This window comes from Anser cygnoides, chromosome 19 (genome assembly GCF_040182565.1).
Source record: "Anser cygnoides isolate HZ-2024a breed goose chromosome 19, Taihu_goose_T2T_genome, whole genome shotgun sequence".
NCBI classification, from domain to species: domain Eukaryota; kingdom Metazoa; phylum Chordata; class Aves; order Anseriformes; family Anatidae; genus Anser; species Anser cygnoides.
In genome coordinates this window covers 9,617,597-9,639,481 of record NC_089891.1, presented here as the reverse complement: position 1 = coordinate 9,639,481, position 21,885 = coordinate 9,617,597, and the positions used below count along the sequence as shown (strand labels likewise).

At 52.9% G+C, this 21,885-nt stretch overlaps 1 protein-coding gene across 7 annotated transcripts; it reads left to right on the top strand.

Moving 5' to 3' along the window:
* Positions 1 to 1,381: 1,381 nt before the first annotated feature.
* On the top strand, positions 1,382 to 20,103 carry CACNG5 (calcium voltage-gated channel auxiliary subunit gamma 5). Of its 7 annotated transcripts, XM_066980343.1 has the most exons (8): positions 3,095 to 3,218; positions 8,459 to 8,750; positions 12,462 to 12,617; positions 14,490 to 14,750; positions 15,626 to 15,712; positions 15,891 to 16,031; positions 16,466 to 16,611; positions 16,953 to 20,103. In XM_066980343.1, the coding sequence occupies exons 4-8, from the start codon at positions 14,543 to 14,545 to the stop codon at positions 17,208 to 17,210; spliced, it is 840 nt and encodes a 279-aa protein (XP_066836444.1). In that variant the 5' UTR covers positions 3,095 to 3,218; positions 8,459 to 8,750; positions 12,462 to 12,617; positions 14,490 to 14,542; the 3' UTR covers positions 17,211 to 20,103. The 7 variants fall into 7 exon arrangements, with proteins under 7 accessions (XP_066836443.1, XP_066836444.1, XP_066836442.1 ...); XM_066980342.1 differs by lacking the exons at positions 3,095 to 3,218; positions 12,462 to 12,617 and adding an exon at positions 1,382 to 1,978; XM_066980341.1 differs by lacking the exon at positions 12,462 to 12,617.
* Positions 20,104 to 21,885: the final 1,782 nt, after the last annotated feature.

Below are 21,885 nucleotides of genomic sequence, written 5' to 3'. Positions count from 1 at the left end.
GGAGGTCTTCAGAGGAACCTGCAGGACTTAAGCACTTGGAGCCGAGAGGAGATGGGACCTCTGTGAGACTGATGCTCCCAAGGCAGCGTGATCTGCTGTGCGGTCAGGGGCAGTCACCACAAGTAACATCACATCCATCTAGAGCTTTCTCTCCCGGTGTAAGGACAGGGACACCAACAGCCCCTGAGGAACTGCTTGTTTCTGACCACAGCAGGTGTCTCTGTGCATTGCACTAAACGAAGGGTCAAAGCCAGCCGTGCTCATTTGGCCACTGTGTTGCCAGCTGGGCCCTGGCTCACCAACAACTGGGACCTCGGGCCTGTCCCAAACGCTGCCAGCTCTGGTGTCCATGGAGCTGTGTGTTTCCAGGCTGATTTTGGACATGCCAGGGAAGGTGGCTCCAGCAGCCTGGCAAAGCTGCTCCTGCCTCAGCCCTGTAAAAGCAGCACAGCTGTGCTGCATCCCCTCACCTGCACACCCCAACCACAAAGCCTCCAGCCCCCGGGGCTGCAGGGCATGGTCCTCCCTGTCATGGAGGGGAGCATGGGGGCAGGGAGAGGATTAAAGCGAGAAATAGTAAACAGTGGAGAGGTTAAAGAGAACCTGTTCCAGAAATGCTGAGGTGGCACTGTCTCACCAGTGCTGAGAGATTAAAAGCAAATAATAATAATAAATAAATAAATAAATAAAAAGACAATCCTGTTGCTGCAGGATTTGGCAAAGTCCTGCCCTGAGGTTTGGAGGATGCTGAGAGGACACAAGGTGCCAATCGCCCTGCCTGGGACTGCCACGCCGTGCGCTCTGTAAAAAAAACAGAAGGGCTTTCTGCTGCTTTTTGCAGTCAGCTGGGCGACAGCTCTTAGAGGGAAGGAATTAAAGAGGGCTGCTGGTGAGGCAGGAGATCTCAGCTGTGCTTCTGGAGCTGCGCAAGGTGTTTGGGTGCCCTCTCACAGCCTGGTCCTGGTGCCCTGGTGGGAACCGCTCGTGGTGTGAGTGCGGCGTGTGCTGCGCAGGATGAGCAGCAGTGGAAAATCCATCTGAGTGCTTTAGCCTAAATACGTTTGCATTGAAGCAGAGGGGGGGGAAAAAAGAGACTGAGGCCCAAAATGTGTATTTCTAATTGATTATATGCATGGCTGCTGGGGACCTCTTACACTGTAATGGTTAATTATGTCACTGGCTGCATGCACTGCAGCCTCTATTTGTATTGTATTCAAATAACCCTGCCCAGTGCCCAGGAAACTAATATAGCAGATTGCCTTTCTGGAGAAAAATGGGTTTGGTTTTGTTTGCTTCTTTCTTTTGTGTTGCATTGTTTTGTTTATATCGCTTTATATATATATAAAAAAAAAAAAAAGAGAGAGAGAAAAGAAAAGAAGAATGATGAATTTCAGCCAATTACTGCATTAAAATAATGTCCCTGACAGAACATGATGAACATCCAGGTCTAACCTGCCTCTTGCAGCTGTGTGACTTCTGTGGTAATTCCCTGCCGATTAGCTCCATCCCAGGAAGCCTCCTCCTGGGGGGCTGTGTGGGGGCCTCCCCAGGAGGGCATCACCTCTTCGGCCCCCTTGTTCCAGCACAGGACCCGTGCTGCTGACCGAGCGCCCGCTCTGTCCTTCCTGGCCATCCCCAGTGGATTTGCTGCCTTCAGTTCTCCTCAAATGCGAATGAAAGGTGTCTGAGAGGCATTTGTCATATTAGGCTTCACCACATGGCTGGAAAAAATCAAAACTTACACACCTGCATCAGCTTTTGTTATTGCTGTAAATCAAAACAGAGCTCAACAAGCCAGAGCACACGGCTCCATTGACTTCAAACCAGCTATCTAGCCAACACCTCCTCCACATCTCATATCTCACTTTATTCTGAATTATTCCATCAGGATATTCATGCTTCGCTAGCTGAGGACGTGTCGGGCAGAGATGTGACACGCTGCAGCAAGAGTGCTGGGAACTAGGGAAGTGTGGTTGAGGTAAGAGCAATGTATGGGCAAAGCCGTGCAGAAGCTGTGACCAAGTATTTATTAGAGACTGCATTTATTAGACTTGGCATTAATGAATTGCTTTTGTTATTTTCCTGCTGGGAGACCTCAGTGGTGCCTTCCCTTGGGGCCACCCCATGGAGCTGCCGCCCTGCGCTGCTGCCACAGCCGGGACGGGCTGGAGGAGCCCCCCAAAGCCCTGTGCAGGGGGGGCTCTGGGGCCAAATTTGTCACTTGGCCCTGAGCCTCCTGTGCTGTGGTGGCAGCCCACCCAGCAGCGGTCACCTACATGGCAAGGGGCACCTGCATGGCCTGTGACCCTCTTCTTGTCCTCCCCACTGGGTCCGAGGAAGTGTCCCATCGCTGGATACCCTGACAGAGCCGCGTCCTTATCCTTGGCTTTGCCGTTAATTTTCTGTGTTCTGGCTGAATCACTCGGTCTGGCGATGGTTTCCAGGGCCCGCGGCATCTGCCCCATTGTCCTTCTCTCCTTTAGCCCTGGCTTTCTCCCTGCCCCGGCCTGAGTCCTGCCAAGTTGGCTTTCTCCAGCGTGCTGGCTTTCTGCCCACCGATCTTCCCTGTTGTCTGCCATGTCCTCGGATGTGCCTTTGTGTGACACCGGTGGCCGCAGCCAGATTTCCCTTCCCCAGCTCCCAGACGAGTGTGTCCCAGGCAGCGCAGCCCACCCTGTACTGCTGGTCTCAGCCCAGGCACAGCCGAGGGGGTCCGGGGGTGCACAGAGGGGCAGGGGCAATGCTGGGTCCCCGATGGTGGGCTGGAGCCAGCTGAGGGACTGGGGACAGATGGGGAGGAGGGAGAAGGGCTGGAGGGGAAGCAAAGGATGAGGGGGAGAGGGGATAGAAAAAAAGGGAGTGAGGGAAAAAATAATACAGGGAAGGGGGAAGTAAAAAGAAAGGGTGAAAGGGGATGGAGGGATGGGGAAGGAGGGATAGAGGGGAGGGAGGGAGGTGGGAAGAAGGATGGAAAGCGGGAAGAAGGGATGGAGGGAAGGTGGCTCGGGGGAAGGAGGGAGGGGGAATGGAGAAGGAGGGAGGGGAAGGAAGGAGGGATGGCTGGAGGAAGAGACGGAGGGAGGGAGGAGGGGAGGGAAAGGGGGCACGGAGGGAGGGAAGGAGGGAGGTGGGCTGGCCCCGCCGGCGCCATGTGATGCCCTCCCCTCCTCTCCCCGGGCTCTCCCGGCACGGCACGGCACGGAGCAGCCCCGGGGCCGGTGAGTGCCGGGGATGGGGGCACCGGGAGGGGGGAATGGGGGGACAAGGGAGGGATGGGGACACAGGGGGCATGGGGACACGGGGGGGGACCCTTCCCACGCCGCCCCCGGTGGGCACTGGGGCGCACAGCCCTGCGCCCTCCGTGGGGCTCCCCGCGTTGGGTGGAAAAGCCAAAAAGTTTAATGCCGAGCAGAAGGCTGGGGGGGCTGGGGGTGGCGCTCGGGTGCGGGGCGGCAGGTTGTAGGGGATCGGTACCGTTATTTTCCCCATCCCCTTCGGAAGGGGAGCCGTCCCTCTGGTTCTCCCCAGGGGCTCAGACCCTGCTGCGGGGCTGTGCCGGGGGTCCTGGCACCCACAAGGTGTCCACAGTCTCGCGTGTCCTCCTGCCTGGCTCTGGCCCAGCAGCAATGGGACCTTTGGGTGGCACACGAGCCCCGTCTGAAAGCCCCACGGTGGACTTGGCACACCACGAACCCATAAACCCAGGCTTTTCATCCAGGGCTGTTCCTCTTCCAGGCTGAGCAGGGACACGGGGGTGCCATGAGCAGCTCCGGGCTTCACCTGAGACTTTTGGACATTGATCTGGGGGAAAGAAGTGTATTTTTCACAGGGAATATAAAATCCACTGGAAGTCACGGGCTGCCAGTGGTTTCCAGTGCAGCAACCCCCTTGGAGAGGGCAGTGTGAATTCACGTGAGGCTACGTGACATAAATCTGACCTGGTTGTTAAGTGAAGTAAAGTAGAGGGGAAAAAAAATGCTGGATCATGGGTTGCCATATGAACAAGCGAATGGGGATGTGGAGCCAGCCTTCCCTTCTCCTCACACCACTTATTCATATCCTGCGAAAGGTGGTGACACATGAAAAGTGATATTTCAGCCACCAGAGCAGTGAGCAGAGAGGGTTTCTGACACGCAGCTTGGCTGTTGATTAATTGCTTGGCATTTGGTGAAACTTCATCAGCCCCCGATTTGTGGCACTTTTAGGGCTGTGGCTTCCAGGCGCGAAGCAGCAGGAGGCTCCCTGGTGGTGTCCCAAGCCCAAAGGGTCTGACTTGTCCCCATCGCTGTCCCTCACACACCCCAACCTCCTTGGGACGGAGGGCACCGGGCTGGTAGGTGGCCTGCATGGTGCAGGCAAGCCTCGGGAAGGGCAGCGAGGGCGTTGCGGTCACTTGAAGCAGCACGGCTCCAGCAAGGGCACTGGGAAGCAGTACTTCAGCTGAGTTTTGCGCAGTAACAGCAGGTGCCGGTGGCATGACCCCAGCAGGCAGCTTTGATAGGAGACCGTCCCCCTGTCTCCATCTCATCTGCCCACCAATTTCACGTGCTGCTGCCTTTTAGGGGCAGTTTCAAAACCTTCATGAGCCACAGAAAAAGCCAAAGGGCTGGGGGTGGCTCCCAGCAGCCCGTCTCGCTGCCGTCTTACCTTCCTCTCTTCCTCGACGTGCGGCGGTTCCCTGTGGCATCCAGGGACAGGGATGGTTCTGTGTGCTTGCTTCTCCTGTTCTTGTATTTCTGTAGCTGCTGAATATATTCAGTGAGCTGACTGAATCCCCATCTGGCAGCATCTGTCCTGCAACATTTGCAGCTTCAGCTTCTGTTATGGAGAGGGAAGGGAATAGAAGATAAGAAAAGGAAATAATTCACAAGCCCACAGAGGCTTTAACAGTATCAGCAAGCTGTGATCTGCGCAAGTGTACAGCTACAGAAAGCACCGGGAGCTTTTTCAGAAGCCAGCTGGAAAGATTTAAAGCCCTGGTTTCGGGGTGGCATTTTTTAAACAATTAGGTGATGGAGTCTAGGTCCTGGTTTCAAAAGTTACCTGTGAGTCTTAATCTTGCTGCAATTAAAGGAGGTTTGGGTTCTAGGTGTGTTCTGGGAATGTGATTTGGAATAAAGTCACATCAATTTTTACTGCTGCTCAGCCACAAAATTCTGACATTTACAGTAAAATATTTACTGGGAACATGGGATTTGTCCAAGAGCCAAGCTAACGCATTGTCAGGCTCAGAAAATGTGCTGTTACAGGTGAGTGAGGTTTGTGGCCGGCCCCTCTGGGAGATGGGAACTTGCTGCTTTTCCTTTATTATAAAGCAGATTTATCACGGCTCACCAGTGGAAAACCTTGCTGGAGCGGTGCTCAGGGCCGCACCAAGGGGGCGTTATTTGAGCAGCATGGCAGATGGCAAGCGCTGACCCAGGACAAGTCACGGGTGATCCATTTTCCCACTCTGTGCAGGGCCAGGGCTTCTGGGGGACGTCCCCGTCCGCGGGGAACAGCCAGCGGGGCTCGGGGATGGCAGAGCTGGGAGCACAGCAGGTAGAGGCCTCCTGCCCGGTGGCAGTCAGGAAGTTGGGTGGAGAAGGGGGGGAGGCCTCTGAGCGGGTTCGGCTATTGAATGCAGAGGGCACAACCCCAAATCAGCAACAGGCTGGCAGTGTAACATCAGGACTAGGTGAGATGTTCCCACTGGTGTGCCGTGGATTAGGAGGAGACGAAGCTTCACCTAGTGGAGAATTAGTAAAGAGGGAAAAATGCAAAATCACCACCCATTGCTTAGACACATGCAGATCAGAAGAGTTTTCCAGTGTTCCTGTTCCCAGGACAAAGCCACTCAACGGGTGCTGTGTCCCATGCAAAAGCTTTGCCCTCAGCATGGCCAAAATGCCCAACCTGAGCAGCATCTTTGCTTTCGTTTCGTGCCATCCTTGGCCCTGCTCTTATCCCTGGTTCCTGCTGCTGTGGCAGCTCAGTGGTGGTGGCTCTCGGAGGGATGTTCGGAGCAGCACTGACCTGATGTTTGATAGAAAATCGTCCTCTCTCCCAGCTACGTTGGGAGACCCTGGAAGAAGCAAGGCAGCAAACCTGACCTAGGAAACTGGGTGATTTGGAAAGTTGCACTAAATCGTCCTGACGCTGGAGGTGTTGCTTGGAAGCAACATTCCCTCCTGCAGTACGGAAGCGGTGGGCTATAGGCAGGAAGCAAAGCCACACAAAATTGCCCTTTTTCCAGCTGAAATGAGGATGGCTGAAGAAGAAAGCGACTTCTCCAGGTCACTGTCATGTGTGCCAACTGTCCTGCAGTAAACTGCAAAACACCCTCCAGACCAAACGGAGCAGAAACATCAGATCATGCAGAGGTGGAGGAGGGGTGCTGCAGGAACAAGTGGCGATGTTACGGAGGGAGCATGTGGACAGGAGCAGGGCGCAGGTGAAGACCATGCACTCAGACCAAGTTTCACCTGCTATAGGTGCTGGCCGTGGAGGGGTGACACTGAGCCTCTCGCCCAGCTGCTCCCGCAGATGTCATCCCCAGGCTGGGCTGGGCCCCCCCAGCCGTGCTCCTCCAGCCCCACCGCCGCCGCCTGGGTGCAGGCTGCTGTGTCCTGCGTGGTTTTCTCTAGCCTCTCCGCTGGGGTGTGCAGTTACAGCCTGGCACTGGCAATGAATCTTTGCTAAAATCAGGGCATTAGAAAGTTTAACACCCCCAGATGTGGTGTAAGTGATTATTATGTTCTTCATTACCACATAACCTCACTATTAAACCCAACAAGCCACGCAAGGCAAAGACCTTCCCTGTGTGAAGACGGGACCAAACTTCTACAGCAGCTCTGTGGCTGAACATGAGGACTTGTGCACCCACACAACACTCCCAGTGTCTCAGAAACTGGGTCCTGAAGTCCTCAACATTTGGTAACTGGGTTTAGTGACAGCTGCTAACGGCCTTTCAGCTCTTAAGATGCTCACCTGCGGTGTGGATATTGCAGCCCTTCTCTTTCTTCATGGGGTGTTTCAGTACTTGGAGGCTTTGTGGCAAAGCTGGGACAGGCAGGTCTCTGCGGCCAGCACACACACAGCCTGTGCATCACACCACTGCCTGCAGCCTTCCTCGCTCAGAGGTGAAAATGGTGCTCGGGGGATTCCTTGCTTTGTCTCACTTATCATATGGAAAATATCCACAGGAGCCGTGCAGCCGTGGGCGCTGCGGAGGAGAGCTGCGCGTTGGGGAGCTCCCGCAGCTGCCTGTGCAGGTACCGGGATCGCCTCTCCCAGCACAGGCACGGGGGAGGCGGAAGAGTTTCAATTTGCTCCTGATGCTATTTTTTCCTCCCAGCGCTGCTTAATTTAGCTCAAGCTGTCACGCACTGCCATTAAGGGGAGAAGAAGGAAACAGGGGTGCTGGCCCCACTCCGCTCAGCGGCAGGTGGAACCTGGGCTTGTACCTGGGGCTTGTCCTCAGATGTCCTGCAGCAGTAAAAGCTCCCAGCCCAGGGAAGCTTCCTGCAGTCATGTTCATAACTCATGGTGTCTGAAGGGCAGAGGGAAAAACCTTACAGTGGTACATGCTCTCTGTCCATACCCACCTCAGTTTAAAACATGAATATCTTATGGAAGAGGTGCCCGAGCTCTTCAGCAGCCTTGCTGCTGGAAGGACACAGAGACATTGAAAAGCTGTCATATGCAAGGAAGAGATTTCTTCACCTCTTTTTAATACACAAGACTGTTACAGGACTTCATACCATCCTAAATGACAAGTGGAAGTGAACACAAACCAACTGTTAGAGATCCAATATTTCACCCCAGTCCCGCAGTGAGCTGGATGTCCGCAGCTGAGCCAGCTGCTCTGCCCCAGCGGCCACGTACAAATGGAGATCATGTTGCCATCATTTATCTGTGCTGCTGCCTTTCCTCAGGCTCCGTCCGTGCCAGCCAAGGTGAGCTGAGGGAAGCACTAAGCTGACGCCAGAACAGGGTCACGGGATCATCAGGTTGCATCAATTGCAACCTGTGATTTACGGCATGCAGAAGTTAATGGGCAAGCACAGCTCCACATGACACTGCAATGAGATTTCTGCTCATCTTATAGCAAAGTCCCCAGCTGATCTGCTTTGCAGCGCTAAATATCCCCCCTTTTATTCTTCCTTTATAGCTCTTTGTAGAGGATTGAAGCCAGTGGCTTGGGTCGTGTCCCTGACAGGGAGTACTGACACAGCGCAGTGGGTGAATATCGGGTGCCAGCTCTCATATGCAGGGGGTGAAAGAGTGTTGGGAAGGGTCCAGTAAGGAAAGGTGTCGGCTATTGCTACTGATGGAAACTTTGAATGTGTATATATACATAGCTTGTTCCTCAAGAACAGGAGTTGGGTGCATGGGCAATATTCCAAGCTCCATGCTTCACCTCCTATTTCCCTCCTGAGAAACGCATTTCATGTGCTGCTTTCCTCCAAAACCACAGGGTCGGAGCTGCGAGACCTGCCTGCCATCTGCCTGTCCCCGTGTCGCAGCCTTGTGCCACCCTTATGTGAGTCAGTCCGGGGCAGAGAGAGCCTCTCCCGTGGCCCCAGACCTTCACCAAAGCCTCACTGTGTCCAGCTGCTCCTGAGCACCCCGCAGCCAAAGCACCAGCCGGGGCCCCCTCCTCGCTGCGAGCTCCCCTCCTGCTCTGCCAGCACCTGAGCTGCTGAGCTCAGAAGCAAACATCGCTGATTTTCCACTTGTGACAACGTTGCTTCAGCTGGCATTAAGAGGTAAGTGCTGTAAAATGCCGAGGAGAAACAAGGCACGCGGGTGCTGCTGCTAGCAGGGAGGAGATGCTCGGTGGGAGGTTTGGGGGGATATTTGTGGGTCCTGTAAGACCGAGTGAATGAGTGTGTGCAGACGGGCTGTGCTGGCGGCGTGGGAGCTGGGGCCGGGGGGGGGCCGTTCAGTCGATGGTTTTATTTGTTGGAAGTCGCTGGCATCATCCAAAGCCATTAGTGTGAATGAGCTGGAACACAGCCAGTGCTTCAGCGAGCGTGGCGGCGCGGGCACGGCGGAGGCGGCCGTTTCGGGAAAGCATCTGGTTAAAGGTCTGGGGCTGGGAGGTAAATCTCAGCTGCTGCTCCTGTGACCTTGGGAATATCGTTTTATCCCCTTGTCTTTGGTTCTCAAGCTGAAGGTGGACTCAGCTGCAAATCTGGTCCATGCAGAAAGGGCAGTTAAAAGACAAATCCTAAGCAACCCCATCATAAAATTTGTCACTGGTGACCATTAACAGTGTGTGGCAGTCGCACATTTTAATCCTAATTGTTTTTCAGGTGTTCCTTGTGTCTGATGACAAGCAAAAAATTGATAGGATTATCATTGGTGTGGCTTAAGCTAGACTTTAACTCATAACCAGCCTTCCCTTTTTTTTTTTTTTTTTTTTTTTAACAAAGAAACAACTCTCTTAAGAGCCTGTGAGCCCAGCGTGCTTAATTGAGTCAATGCTTGTGTTTCTACCCCGCTGTAATGGCTATGCACCGTGCCGGGCTGGCAGCGCAGCGCCGCTGTTTGCAGCCAAGGGAAGCTTTCAAGTCCGGTATTGATTCTTTTGAAGTTTATGGCTGCTGGATGGAGCAGTTACTAGCGTTTGTTCACACTGCCATGAGCTGGACTGCTTCATTTCTTAATATCGGGCTAAACCTCCTCCACATCTAAAAGATTTATTTCTGTACTTATTTTTTCCAATATGCGATTTCTTTCTCAGAAACCGAGCCGACACATTTCTTTGTGACACTAATGCAGCTCTGTAAAGCTGCCTTATATATTTATGCCCTCCTATATAATACGTGTCCTGAGATCTGTGCTGTGGCCGGGCTCGAGCAGAGCACTGGCAGGGGGCCACGTGCCCTGCGAGCTCAGCGGACACTACTACGTGGTTGCACCAGCACCTTCCTGCTGCGTTAGGGTTACAAATGACCAGGTGAGGCTTTGGGGCATTCGCCCAGAGGGAGCAGCGTGGTGCTGAGCAGCCTGGGGGCTGGTGACCACCCGTGCCTGGCTGCCCCCATGTTCACAGCTGTGAGCAGTGGGGTTGGAGCGAGCCCCTCTCCTTGACCTATTTGTTCTTGCCCCCACCGTGGCCTGTGCTGCATCCTGAGGAGCAGATCGTGCTACTTGAAGGCCCTTTATTTTTAGCCAGCCCAGTTTTCTCGTCACAGCTTGGTGGGCGCTGCTCCTTTCAGTTCAGCTCCGCCGCAGCTCGCTCTCCTCTTGTGCCGTTCCCTGGCGCTCTTTGTACATCTCTCACGCACTCAGTGGGTTTCCTATCCCCCTTTCTCTAGGTTTCATTCCTCCTCCTTTGTGTTCTCCTCTCCCACTGCTCCAGATCCATGGCTTAACCTCTGAGCTGCCTCTGCCTCTGGCTTGCAGCGGGGCTGTTGGAGGAACAGGCTCGTGCTGGATCCCAGCACCCCGCTACAAACCGAGCCTTCCCTCCGATAACCTGGGCTGTGCTTCCCCGCGCCGCAAATGTCAGGGAGTTAGAAATGGTGCTCTAGCCTCCTGGAAATCAATAGCTGCCTGCTTGGCCTGGCTCAGCCCTGCTCTTTCTCCCCTCGCCCAGGCAAGGAGGGAGCGCTGTGCTACACTCAACTTGCCAGCAGAGAGGTATTGATACGGCTCCTCCAGCCCGGGCAGCTCAGTGGTGACATTTACTTTTCTCAGCCCCTCCATATAGTCCAGGGCAGCGGCCTGTTGCTCTGAGTTGCATCAGTGAGGGCTGGGCTCAGAAATCAGGAGGAGGACAATGTCTTCTACTTACGACCATGGAGCAGGACTCCAGGTCACTGCTGGACCTTGGTGGCTGCAAAGCCAACATTCACTTTGGTTTCTGCAGGGCTCAGTCCCAGCAAGGGGCATGTGCACTTCACATCAGAAGCTATGGCTCCAAGACAAAAATAAATTCATTATGAGGCCTGCAGGCTACACTGCAGGCTGCCTTTAACATTTCCTGGGCTACTACAAGCAGGCACAGTGTGGCTGAAGGAGCAGGAACTGTTCTAAGGTCCTACTTCTTGGAAATCTTGGTGGTGATATTCATTTAAATTTAAAATACAGATACTGTTGGAAGCCGAACAGCATCACCTTTTCGTCTGTATGGAGCATTGCACAGTTTGTAAAGGTTACCAGGAACTAAATCCCTGCTGAAAACCATGCCAGCTTCTCTTTGTGTCCTTGAAAAATCTTTCTCTTGGGGCCCAGCTAATTCCAGCAGCGCTGGACGGGGGGAAACGTTGTGCTGGGGGCACCATCCCTGCCTTCCCGGCCCCCTCTTCATCAGCCTTGATTTTATTTTCCAGCTCGGCAGTAACAAGTATTGCTCTCTAATGAACCCGTGATTACATGGAAATTGAAGTGTGAGAGTGAAAAGAAATGAGGCAATTGAGAGGCGTGATTCTGCTGCCTGAGCCCTCTTCCTGCTGCTAGCGTCACCCCAATGACCAATATAAATGATGCCAAACCGGTCTATTTCCTAATCCCTGGTGTTGGTAGACAGCAAAGGAGTCACGTATATATCTATTTCCCTCTGAACGGTTTTATTTGGACTTTCACATACTCCCTACTTTTATTTTTGGTACCTTATTAACAACAACAAAAAAGTGCAGTAAGGACCTTTGTTGATGATACATGAGCCAAGAATAGATTCCAGCTCCTTTTACCATTTTGGCACCGAAATGCCAAGAGGGATGAGGCATCCTGTAGTAAACACTGTTCATTTTGATGCGGCAACTAGAAAATATGGTCGCAAGTTAGGGAGGAGAACAGTTGAGCCAGAGGATCTGCGCTTTGCATGGTCATATTTTTGGACCTGTGCAGGGCTGGGAAAGGACACATTCCCATTCAGTAAAGCACTACAGTGGTGTCCTAACTTCTGCAGCTTTATGCCAGCCCATTCCCTTGACAGCGAGGGTACCCTCGTTGCTGCTGGACTATCGAGGTGCAGTGCTACCTTTGCAGGATGTGCTTCTCTTGTCCCAAAACTTCTATTTCTTCTTTAGCTGCTGCCTACTTATTCCTCAGGAAAAAGAAAGAAAGAAAAAAAAAAAAAAAAGAACAAAAAAAAGCTCTGGGCTTCTCCTCCGTGCACCTCATGCAGCCAGCAGCATGTGCCTGGCTTGCAAGAGACATTGTGGCAGGGACACGGAGCTGAAGGTAAATAGGACTGAAAAGGACCCCATGTCCCCCCCACTGCACCTCTACCAGCAGCTGCCTGAGGGCTTTGCCCATCTGCTGCCATGCCCAGCCTGGGGACAGAACACAAATACCCACAGTCACTGCTGGGGACACGTCCTGGATTTCCTGGGCTGAAGAAAATGTTAAATAACAACATTAAAAATGAGCCTCTTTAGCAAAGGCAAAGGTGGAGAGTTTGCAGGAGCAGGAGCCGGAGCATTTGCTTGGGCTGTCTGTAAGTGACAGCACTCCCCTTCCCGTAGGTCGGTACCTTCTGGGAAGCAGCTCGGTGTGAACGTAGGAAGAGCCAAATCCTTGATTTCAGATGGGAGAGGACTGTCAGAGCGGCTGCAGCGCTTGAGGGTGCAAGTACATCTGCTTCCTACCGAGATGTACTTGTCTGCTTTGTCCTCGGTGCGGTATGTGATAATAAAAGCCTCTCTCCTTCCCTCTCGAGCTCTCCCAAGACTTTGCGCGCCTCCCAGCAGCGCTCCCTGCTTTTCCCTCCCTGCCCCTGCCCAGCAAGGTGGAGGTGCAGGCAGGGGTGTGTGTAGGACCAGCTGCAGGGGTGCATGTGTATGGGGGCTACCCAAGGGTGTGCGCTGCAAGAGCTGAGCTCCCCAAACGAGCCTGGCTTGCTGCTGCTCCGAAATAGCTGTCAGAGCACCGTCTGCTTCTGGGAGGGACCTGTGGCAGAGCAGCATCTTCAGAGGCTTTCAAGTGTGAAAGTGCAAGCTATGAGGATTTTTGGCATCTCTTCGAATCACTGTAAGTATTAATACCTTTACAGCAGAGGTGCAAGAAAAATGCAGTCTGCTCACCTACCCAGGTGTGTCAGCACAGCAAGCGCTGCCATCTCGGCTCCTGCCCTCTGGCTCCCATCCCTTTTGCCACAGCGACAGCAGTAGGACCTCCCTTCCAAGCCAGCCTCATCCCCAAAACAGCTTCATCCCCAGCACCTGCTGTGGCACCAAGCACAGGGCGTGCATGCAGACAGCATCGAGTTATTCCTGCGTGGGCTCAAAACCTGGCACCTGGGGAGATGCACGACACAGCGTGCCCCAGCTCTGCTACTTAGCCATCATTATTTGGGAATGGCTGTTCAAGTGCTGTGTTTGCTCAGGAGGGCTCTGCCTTCCCTGCCACGTCATCAGGTGCAGTGGGTGAAATCTGTGCTCGGCTCCAGGTCTGTCCTCAGCCACCTCCCGCTTGTCCCACAAAACTTCCCGCAGCGGGAACAAGGCCTGGGCCATTTTTAAAAGAATCTGCCTAAGGACGATGTGCCTTGTCGCTGCTGTGTTAGGTTTGGTGGCTTTGTTGTCCAGCCAGACTTTTTTTTCCTTATTGTCTGCAGTGCTGAACAACAACACGATGTGCCTTAGAAAATAAACACAACCCACATTTACCTGTGATTCATGTCATCTTTATAAAAGCAATCAACAGCACTATCTGCCTTGTTCCCCTCCCCAGAACGCCATCTCTCTCACGCATCCTTTCCTTCTTGCTCTTATTCCTCTAGTCTTTCATTAGGATGTCTTTTTCCCTTGCATCCCCCGTTATTAATTGTACTTCTCTGCCGCATCCGAAGTCCAATTTCTGGTGATGCTTTATCAGCCTGCAAGGCACTGTGAGAACTGCTAACTTCCACAAATTAGTGAAAATGAAAGAAAAAAGGAATATTACACCCATGAGCAAAGTAGGGAGTGAGGGAAGGTTTTCTGCTTCCTTCGTGCTTGCCCAGAGCCCGGCTGCAGCTCCTTGGCCCCATCTCCCCCTGAAGCACCAGCTCCACTTGCGCCTGTTCAGCCTGTGCCCAGCTGACACCAGCACTTGTGGCCTTTTACCCTAGAAGAGGAAAAATGGCAATATTGTGGGGACACGGTGGTGACCGGAGCTGTACAGGAGTGTGTCAGTCGGGCAGTTTTCTTGCTGATGTGTTAACGCAGTGCCCTCGAGCCCCAGCAGCTCCCGTGCCAAGGCGCTCTGGCTCACGCTGCCCCTGTTGCAGGAGCTCTCAGATGCCGGGTTTGGCTAAACCCAGGGTGAGGAGCAGGGGGGCTGCGGCTGAGCAGCCACCTACCATGACCCAACCACTGCTGGTGGCTGCTCGCAGCCAGCCCCCTGCTCCACAAACCCACCAGGCCACATGGGCAGGGGGCAGCCTCAGGTGGGATGCAGTTCACTCATCCCCCATCCATCAGAGCCCCCTGTGATTTGTTCGATGGCTTATTTCAGCTCCACCTACGTCAAGGGCAGAGGACAAAGCTTTTGACACTTCTGTTCTCCCACAGAAGCGGCGGACGCCAGCGACCCCAGCCCCTCTCCCCACGGCGTTCCCCCCTCCATGCTTTTGGGGATGAGCGCGTGCGGCAGGAAGGCGCTGACCCTGCTCAGCAGCGTGTTTGCCGTCTGCGGCCTCGGCCTCCTGGGCATCTCCGTCAGCACCGACTACTGGCTCTACCTGGAGGAGGGCATCGTCCAGCCCCAGAACCAGACGGCCGAAATCAAGCTGTCGCTGCACGCGGGGCTCTGGAGGGTCTGCTTCCTGGCAGGTATGGCCTCCTGCCCCAAAATGTGCCCTGCTAGGGCAGCGTTTGCTGCTTGTTGTGGGGAAGGGCTGGGGGAAGCTGGCTTTGGAGAGGTTTGTGCCCGTTTTACTTCCAAAGTCAGGCGCAGCCCCTGCAAGTGCTGCGGTCACCCCATGGCTGGCTGGAGCAGCCGGATGGATAAATTTGTTGTTCATTGCATGCAGGCATTGGGATGATTTGTTGCTGCAGTGCAGGACCCTGCTGCCCACGAGGCAGCAGCCCCGCAACCCCTCGCTCCCTCCGTCCATCCCAGAGCCTGGGCAGCTGCTCAAACCTCCTCTTTGTCCCTGCGACATTGGGATTCAGGTCAGCTGAAACGTCTCCTCCGCTCATGCTGGTTTTGATGAAACAGTTTGGCTGAGGGGATGGAGGTAGACAAAACACAGTGAATGGGAGTTTCAGGCTGACAGAGCCAAAATGTCGTGGGGTTGCAGCCGCTGCTTTGGGAAGCTGGGAGGAGGGAGGCGCTCTGAGGGCTCCCCTGGGCTGACTCCAAACCCTTTGGCCTCAGAGTTCACATTTTTAGGCACAAGGGAATCCTTCCTCTCCCCAAGCAGATCCCCTATAAGATCCAAGGAAATCCCAGAAACCACAGTGAGGTTTGGAGCTCTCAGATGAACAAATTCATCCCGAGCTCACTGGACAGGGCAGTGTGAGAGGAAGGATTTTACTCACCATGCTGTTCAGTGTGCCACACGAACATCCAAGAAGGAAGCAGCACTAAACAGCGAGATTATGTTCTTGCATGCACTGAAATTAATCTTAAAGGCACTCCCTCCCCCCCTGAAAACAAGCAGATACGCAGACTGCAGGCCTGACTCGGTCTCTGTTTGCTGCAGGTGAGGAGCGTGGCCGGTGCTTCACTATAGAATACGTCATGCCCATGAACATCCAGCTGACATCCGAATCCACAGTCAATGTCCTGAGTAAGTGATTCTGTGGGGTCTTTGTGTCCCGTAAGACATCAAAGGGCTGTTACCTCCCAGTAAAGCCCTTTGTTCCATTGCTGAACACGCTCCATCCACCCACCCACGCACCCACATCCACCTGGCAGCGAGGCAGGACCCCGGGGCCCTGACCTGTCCTCTGCTCCTCTCCCACCAGAGATGATCCGCTCTGCCACCCCCTTCCCTCTGGTCAGCCTCTTCTTCATGTTCATCGGCTTCATCCTGAGCAACATCGGTCACGTCCGCCCGCACAGGACCATCCTTGCCTTCGTGTCGGGGATATTCTTCATCCTGTCGGGTGAGTACTGATGAGCTAGGTGCTCCTCAGAAAATCGTTGGGTATGAAGGATGCTCTCTGGCTCGTGGCGACGTGGTCACAGAAACTTCAAACTCCTCAGCTGGGATGTTTCTGCACGAGCCAAGAGGGTGTTTTATTTATGGGATTATGCAAGTGTTGAACAAATAGCTGTGACAGCCGAGCTCTGAAGCCAGCTCCTGGGTGTGCACAGGGAGCGCGGGAGGACAAGCTCGAGCACGTGACGCTCTGACTGACATGGGAGAAGTGCCCTGGGTGAGCTCTGCGGGAAAGCAGCCTCCTTTCCCGGTTATTTCAAGCACCCTTCCACAGTTTTACATTTTCACCCACCACTCTGCTCCTAAAGACAGCTGCTGCTTCACCAGCTTCAATCCCCGACGCGTTTCTCACTGCCTTTCTCCTCGCTTTCTCCCCAGGTCTGTCCCTGGTGGTGGGGCTGGTCCTTTACATATCCAGCATTAATGATGAGATGCTCAACAGGACCAAGGACTCGGAAACGTTCTTCAATTACAAATACGGCTGGTCGTTCGCGTTCTCTGCCATCTCCTTCCTTCTCACAGAGGTACCGGCGGCTTCGGGACATCCCTGTAATGAGCATTGTCTGTTCTCAGCCATTGTGTGTGAGTGTGGGCACAGGCTGGGAGCAGAAAGAGGACTGGGAGAGGTGTTAAGGGTAGATTATGGGGGTAATATACAGTATGGTGGGAGGTACATATAATGGGGCACATGCCTGCAGCAGCGAGGGGACAACTGATCATGATTTGATGCAGAGCATGAAGACAGAGGAGCCAGAGAGGGGCTTGGGCCTCCATGTGTACTGCAGGGAAACAACTTCCCTCATGATCACTTGTGAGCCATCAGCAGGGCAAAGAGAGCCATTTATTTTTCTTCTCTCCCCTCCAGAGCGCTGGGGTGATGTCCGTGTACCTGTTCATGAAGCGATACACCGCCGAGGACATTTACCGGCCTCACCCTGGCTTCTACCGGCCCCGCCTGAGCAACTGCTCCGACTACTCGGGGCAGTTCTTGCACCCGGACGCGTGGGCACGGGGACGCAGCCCGTCGGACATCTCCAGCGAGGCGTCCCTGCAGATGAACAGCAGCTACCCAGCTCTGCTCAAGTGCCCTGACTACGACCAGATGTCCTCGTCCCCGTGCTGAGTGTCACCTCCCCCGTGCCTCCCCGGGCCCACCAGCCGATGGTCACTGTCCTGACTCCACTCATCATTTTTAGGCCTCTCTTTCAGGGCAATTCTCTATTTATAGGAGCGTAAATATAACCATAGAGATTGGTTATATAACCAATAATGTAACCTTGGGAATTGGGATATTTTCTTTTCTTTGTTGGTCCCTGTTTTTTTATTATTTATTCTTCCCTACATAACTGAAATGTCTCCGAAGCCCTCTTCTTCCAGCTCTTCCCGCTGAGCAAACAGCAGTTCTGCCTGAGGGACAAATCCAGGGCTGGACTCCAGAGCAGAAAAAAAGAATATAAAGTAGAACTAGGAAAAAAAAAAGGTGTATTTTTTTGGTTTAGGTAAGCTGCAAAAGTTTGTGCATTTGGCTATCATTTAATTGTAGATTCACTGGCCTCAGCACCAGCAGGCCTAAAAGATCTATGTAAATTTCCAAGACATAGTCATCATTAGAAAAATAAGAATTTTGTCTTGATTCGATGTTTACTGGTTGATACCTCTCGTTGGATATCACTTTTAACCAGGCTGCAATGGGAAATAGCCATCTTTCTCGACTATACCTCAGCAGGCTCAGACGCAAGGAGGTTGGGTTTTCTTGGTGGCCATTTGCAAAGTGTCACTTCCCCATCCCATGTGGAACTGGAGACACTGCAGCCATGGGTGCCCGTGCTGCTGGGGTGGCTCAGGCATCCAGGTCTCCTCCACCATTCCATTGATGAGGTCTGAAGAGTGACTGGGAGGATTTCAGTGCAGGATTGAGTGGAAAACTACCTAAAACCTTCCCATAGGAAACATTAGGCACAGGATTTAGGAAAATCACAGCCATCTGAGCAAGGCCCTGCAAGTTATTTCAGTGAAAGGCAAGACTCCAAACTGGTGTGAAGTGACACAGCTGAAATTAATGGCACTAGTCCACAATAGCAGAGTAGTTGGTCTATGTTTTATTTTTGCAGAAAAATGCAATTTTAGCTGCTTTTTTTGTGTGTATGTGTGTGCGTATGAAACTTATTTTGAGGTTTAAGTTTTAAGCTGTCATATGATGCACTTTGGTCCTAGAACACTGACCGCTGCCAGGCTGAGAGCATCCATCGGACAGGGCAGGGGATGACAGCATGGCGCTCCCTCTCGTGCTCTGTGCCAGCTGCAAGCTCATTGCCTCGCAGAAGGAGCTTCCTCCAACCTTGAGTTCTGGTTTTGTTATTTTGAGCCTTTCTGAATATTTCCGTTGTGCAAAACAAAGCCCTCTGGGGATTCTTGGTATATTTGAGCTGGTTTTGTCTTACTGTAATTAAAACAAATAGAATATACGCAGTTTTGACCTCATTTGTAGCATAATGTTTAATGAATGTTTGCATTGCTTTATTATTAGTTGTTATTCATGAACTGCTCCAAAGTCGGATCCAAGTCTTGAGCAGGAGCTGCTATCTGCACTGATGCTGACGCCCGTCCTGGGGACCTCGCTGTAAGAGTATATCCAGCCAGCCCTCGAACAAGACAATGTCCTCTCCACTGCCCTCAGATAAGCAAGTAAAGTCATCTAGCATCTTTTACTCCTGATTTTCTAAGGTATAAAACCAGGGCAGCTTTCTGTGAACACAGTTACGCTTACCCCTGCTCTTTGTACTTCCCCCAAGTGCCCATGTTCTCATACTAAAACCACGCCATGACCGTGCTGTGAGGGGTTAGCTGCCAGGAAGGGCCAAGCGTGGAAGCACAACGTATCCCCACGCCTCTGGAGCAGCCCCCACTGCAGCCTTGTCTGGACACTGCCCCTTGCAGCTGCTTTTTGTATGAAACCTGCAGCTCCTTTGCGGCCCCAGGGCCCATCCATCCAGGCAAACTTGGCTAAAGTGGCGAGTTGGTCCCAAAATGTGACCTTGAACACCTTTGGCCTTGTGACAGCTGATCCAGTGGCTTTGCAGTCCCTGTAGGAAGGACAGTTTCAGTCTAGTTTGCTGGACTTGGTGTTACTGCTTGATGGTGCCTCAAAGGTTGCTGCCTTTGCATTTTCCTCTTGGTGGGCCCCTTATATATTCTCAGCTCATCTTCTTGGAAGGGAGACCTTTGGGACTGCATAGATGCAGAATTACATTGCTGCTGCCCAGGGGCACGTGGGCTGTCCCAGCCGGCTCCCTCCCCATGCAGGGATGCTCAGTGCAGTTAATCCTGCCCGGCATCCTGGGACATCCCTGTCCCACTGTGGAGCTTTCCTTTGTAGTGATTAAATACAGAATTACTCACTTTAAGCATCTGCCTACACAAACAGAAGGCATGGAAGAACTTCACGCGTTCCTCAAGGCCCCAGAGGGTTTAGCAGAGCCTAGGAGTGAATTAGAAAAGTAATTATTTTAATTCGCCGGGGAGGTTGTCATCATCTGCCTCCATTTGTGAACCTGGAAGTTCGCACATTTACCTGGTGAGCAGGAGCCCTTCATAAGCACGGGACTGTGGTCAGAAATCTGTCAAAATAAGTGGTTGTTGGCTCAGTAAATGCTGTGTTTGGACAGGGAAGTGTGGTCCTTGGGGAAGCCCAGGCTGTGGGGGGGTGTCACTGCCCACGTGCTGGTCAATGCCATCACAGGGGACACCAGCACGGCATGGCTGAGGCTGTGGGGCAAGAGAGCCACAGAGCCTGGCCATGCTGTGATGTCCTCAGAGCATCACCCTGTGGCTGATGTGCTCCAGGGCAATAAGTGCCAAAAAATAACCTTAGTACCCAGGGGGGACGCCTACTCATCATTCGACCACCTCTCCCAGTCCTCACCCCACGTTAATCTCTGTTATGCCACATCCCCAAATAACGTCACTTGCTTTGGTTTCTCTCCCACCCTAATTTCTGTGCCAGCCTCGCACTGTCCTGTGTCCGTCTCTTGGATTGCAGTAAATGAAAAGCAAAGGTTGGGGATAAGCTAGCATTTAAATTAGAAGTTTAACACCTACAGGACTGGAGTGCTTAAACTCACACCTCCACTTCTGTACCCCAGCAGGATGAGCCAAACTGCTCACGGGGATGCAGGAAGGTAATTGCTCTTGTGATGCTTCATAGAGAACCATTTGCACCCTTTGAAGAAAAAAATCTCATGTTTTGCATGACCGACACTGGTATCAGACCCTTTGTGCACATGGCCGTGGGTGCTTGAACCATAATGTTAGAGCAAATTACTGGGATTAAACGTTAAAAAAAACTCCAGTGCTGCCTGATCCACACCCAGCTTGCTGTGCTCCCTGCCCCTGCTGAACTCTGCAGCTTCTTCCTGGAATCAGAGAATCCCAGGATTACATGTTTGGGTTTGTTTTCAGTCACAGCCCCTCTGTGTAACGCCAGCGAGGACATCCCAGGAGGCATCTTCTGGCTGGTATCTCCTGGGCAATGGAAGCTCCCCTCTCCCAGCACACAGGCTCTGCGTCCTGCCCCTTGTCACAGAGGTGTCCCCGCACCCTGGGGGGAATAGGGCCCTGCAGTGAGCAGCTCAGGCTGCTGTTAGTTAGGAGAGGCCTAAAAAACCTCATTGAATTGTGAGGTGAGGATACAAGAGGATCATTAGAGACCAGTTGTGAGCAATAATTAAGCAGCTGGGAATAACGAGGCTGTGCTGGGGCACGCTCTGCTTCATTTGCTGCTCTAGCAGCTTATAGCTCCAGAGCTCCTTTCCGCGCAGTGGAAGAAGTATCTATGTAGATATATAAAAATGTGGCTGAAATGCCCTCCAGTGCTGTTCTCTTGCACCTGCACTGCTAGTGGACATGGAGAGCCACTGGGGAGGTAAAGGTAAGGAAGGAACCCCAAACCTGCAGGGGTGCAGACTGGGCATGCTGCTGGGCTGGAAGCTTGTGAAGCTGTTGCTGTGGGGTGGGGAGGTTTGGGCAAGTTTTGGAGCAACCGAGCCCTGCTCTGATGCATGAAGCTGCTGCTGTAGCAGGCCCAGGGAGAGTGAACTCCAGTCAAACCTTGCTGCTGTCTCCACAGAAGCAGGGCTGGGGACCTGAGCCCTTGCATCCACACTGACCAGCCCCAAAGAGACCTGTGTTTAGGTGGGTTTCAGCCAAGTGTCACTGTGCAGGGTGAGGAGTGGGAATGCTGTGTGCAGGTTGGTGGTTTCCAGTGCAGAGAGCCCTGCTTGTGAGCCCTTGTTCTGCCTTATAAATGCTATTTGTCAGCATTGTGTATTCATTTTCCCAAACATGAGTTAGCCCCATGGGCTATTCAAGGTATGCTAAGAAATTAAATAGCCTTGTTCCTCCCTGCTGTTAGCTTGTTAATGATGCAGAACCGGTGCGTGCGTGGTGGGAGCGCTGTGTGAGCAGGCAAACAGCCACCCAGGTCAATAGCCCTCCACTAAGGGAAGAAGTAATTGAGAGTATTTTTTTTCCCTTCTTCTTTTCTTACGAGATGTATTTATTTCAGAATAAAAAAATAAAATGAGATAGAAGCCTGACATCATCCTTAACTAGAAGCAGCAGCGTTTTCCTCCCCACTTTTGCAGTTCCAGGGCCTCCTGCTGGGCTCTTCTGTACCCCTCTGCAGCATCGCTTGCTGCCCAGGCCGCCTTTGTTCCACTCTCTCTCCTTTCTCTGAGGACCACAGCAGCTCTTTAACTTTTCTGTCTGCACCACAGCTCTCCCGTATATGATGAAGTTGT

Bases quoted from the DNA above. Each gene is read 5' to 3' on its own strand.
- CACNG5 (XM_066980342.1), top strand. From the start codon at position 14,543: ATGCTTTTGGGGATGAGCGCGTGCGGCAGGAAGGCGCTGACCCTGCTC. The intron at 15,713-15,890 runs GTAAGTGATTCT...CTCTCCCACCAG, and splicing joins ATCCACAGTCAATGTCCTGA to AGATGATCCGCTCTGCCACC. The intron at 16,032-16,465 runs GTGAGTACTGAT...CTTTCTCCCCAG, and splicing joins GATATTCTTCATCCTGTCGG to GTCTGTCCCTGGTGGTGGGG.